At 43.0% G+C, this 2,722-nt stretch overlaps 1 protein-coding gene across 1 annotated transcript; it reads right to left on the reverse strand.

Annotated features, from left to right (window-relative positions):
- Positions 1-621: 621 nt before the first annotated feature.
- On the reverse strand, positions 622-2,127 carry LOC137525943 (E3 ubiquitin/ISG15 ligase TRIM25-like). Its single transcript, XM_068247153.1, has one exon. It carries the CDS (start codon positions 2,125-2,127, stop codon positions 622-624), a length of 1,506 nt encoding a protein of 501 aa, XP_068103254.1.
- Positions 2,128-2,722: the final 595 nt, after the last annotated feature.

The following is a 2,722-nucleotide window of genomic DNA, read 5'->3' on the forward strand; positions in this document are numbered from 1 at the left end:
GAACATGTTTTAGCTGTCAGCGAGTTGGAAGGCACACCATGCAGGCATTGGGCTTACGGGCTGAGACTGTGCAGTGTTTTTGCCACACCTGCTCACAAGGTAATTTTCACCTAATTGATGAAGCTGGGATGATCTAAATGGTACCACTCCAGTCATTGATGGTAATGGCCCAATCAAGTGCAGTAGCTGATGCGCTCGATTGGTTAGATTTCCTGGCTGCATATTATTGGATAAAAGTGAAGTCTGCATAAACCTTACATTAACATCTCGCTGAACGTCCCCATTAGTTGACCTCTTAAAAGTCTAGATCCCCATTAAACCTTTGGCTGCATATTTTGAGTCCCGCACCAGTAACAAAGATTGAATATTGTGACTACCATTTTATTCTTGTTTTAAGTGAGGGTCTCAAAGGTAAAACAGCCCGAGGTTCACAGGCAGAGTAATATAATTAAAGAATTGCCATTAATCTCAATCAAAGTATCTTACAGTAAAAAGTAAAATAAAAAAAAAAAAAGTTAAAAAAATAAAAGAAAAACCTGTTAAAAAAAAAAAAATGAAACATTGGTGTCGTGTAAGAAATTTAAAAACAAGAGGAACATCTCAAGAACTTGGGGTGTCATTTTAGTACACAATCTTCACCCAGGCTCCTACATTCACATAAAAGACAGCATGGAGGGGCTCAGTGAAGGTGGCAGTGAAGGTATGCAAGTGTCTGACGGGATCACTCATCTGGTAGAAGGAAAGACGTCCTCTTCCATAATCCAGATATACTCCTAAACGTTTGCAGCTAGGTAGAAAGGCTTTCTGCAAGGAATGTTCCTCTGAATCGTGAACAGCATAGTAGGTCTTATCGGACAGCCCAACGCACCACGACACTTTGTTTTCTCCAAGAGTGGACTCCAAACCATCTCTGTCTATACTTGGATAGCACATCCCAACATCCCAATCTCCACACTCGCTGACCTCTACTTCCCAGTAATGTTGCCCACCAGAAAACCCTTGAACAGTCATCACCTGACTGAAAGTTTTAAACCTCTCCGGAAGGTTTCGTCTGTGCTGACTTTGTTCACAGGATGTGGCTTTCATCAGGTGATCACTTAGCGCCACAAGCCTGTGCGCAGTGTTGGAATCCAGTAACAGATGTGCCACATCCTTAGTAGGAAAGCCAGTTTTGGTTTTTAAATTGGTGAGCAAATCGGATATGGAATTGTGCAACATTAATGAGATCAGAAAGTCATCCAGATCAGACACAGAAGGTTCTTCTAGATCGTGGTCACTGGTCTTTGATTCATAAGCTTGCACACAAGTTACGGGGTTGGTCCAGTCGTCATTTTGCTTCTCCAGTTGCTGGGCCAGATTTGACACAGAAAGCAAGATCTGCTCTACTTGCCCAGAGATCTCACGCTGGGCTCTCTTTTCTTGGATCATCAGCTGTCCCCTGATTTCCTCAAACAGATCATTAACCCTCATCTTCTCACTTGCTGCTTTTTCTTCTACTGCTCTTTTGTGGTCTTGTAGGCTATGGATTTTCTCCTCAACTGTCCCTTTGTCCAGGGTGAGGTATTTAACAACATGTCTTGGTTTCTCCTCATAAGACTCAACTAGAGACCTTTCTTCCACGTCATGTCCTTTGTGCGCCCCAACTAGACAGCAGGACGCACACACATAGGTGTCATCCTTACAGCAAAAATACTCCAGAGCCTTCTTATGAACTGAGCATTTTTTATCACGCAAGATGGTGGGTTGCAGTAACACATGGTTGGCCATCTTGTTATGAGCGGTCAGGTGTTTATCACACATGGAGGTTTCACAATGTAGACAGGTTTTCACGGCTGTCACAGGAGCATCCACACAGTATGTACAGAACACCTCAAACGTTCCCAGCTGCAGGGACCTCAAACGCTCAATGGTGAGGCACAGATTTCGGTTCTTCTCCATCGGAGGGCGCTGTGGGTATTCCTCTTTGCACTCCGGACACTTGTAAAGTCCAAACCCATCTTGTGTATCCAAGGCAGCCGTAATACAGTCCTGGCAGAAGTGGTGCCCACATCTCAGTGACACTGGTTCTGTATAAATCTTGAAGCAGATAGGGCAGCACAGTTCATCTCTTGGAGCTACAGATGCCATTCTCTAAAAGGAAAGAAAAAATATGAAGGCCAGTCATCTCCCCTCACAAGCTTTCCTGTTTGTGAAAGCATTTTGACATTAAAGGACCACTATTGGGCCCCCCACCCCCCAAAAAAACCCCAACAAACAAAAAAACCAAACAAACACACATGTATTTAAGTATAATAAGTATGAGTATAATGAGTATAAGCTATAAATTACTTTCATGTACAGTAGTTAGTAGAAATCTGACAGATTTTTGACTAAGCCATCACTTCATGGGGGTTTGTAAGTATGTATTTATTAATTACAAAATGTATACAAAGATGCCATACTCAGGAGAAGTAGAACAATGTGTTTTGTGGTGTATTTTTACATATACCCATGCTGGGTGGGAGAAAACACACACACACACACACACACACACACACACACTTTTTTGCAGCCTAGGTGCGCTAAGGGGCCCAACGTCCTATTCACAGGTCATTTTGAGGCATTTGGTTTCTAGACTACTCCTCACGCTTTAGTGCCCCTAAAATGCCAGGACAGTATAGGAACCCCACAAGTGACCCCATTTTAGAAAGAAGACAGCCCAAGGTATTCCATTAGGTGTATG

Source organism: Hyperolius riggenbachi, chromosome 7, assembly GCF_040937935.1.
Source record: "Hyperolius riggenbachi isolate aHypRig1 chromosome 7, aHypRig1.pri, whole genome shotgun sequence".
NCBI classification, from domain to species: Eukaryota; Metazoa; Chordata; class Amphibia; order Anura; family Hyperoliidae; genus Hyperolius; species Hyperolius riggenbachi.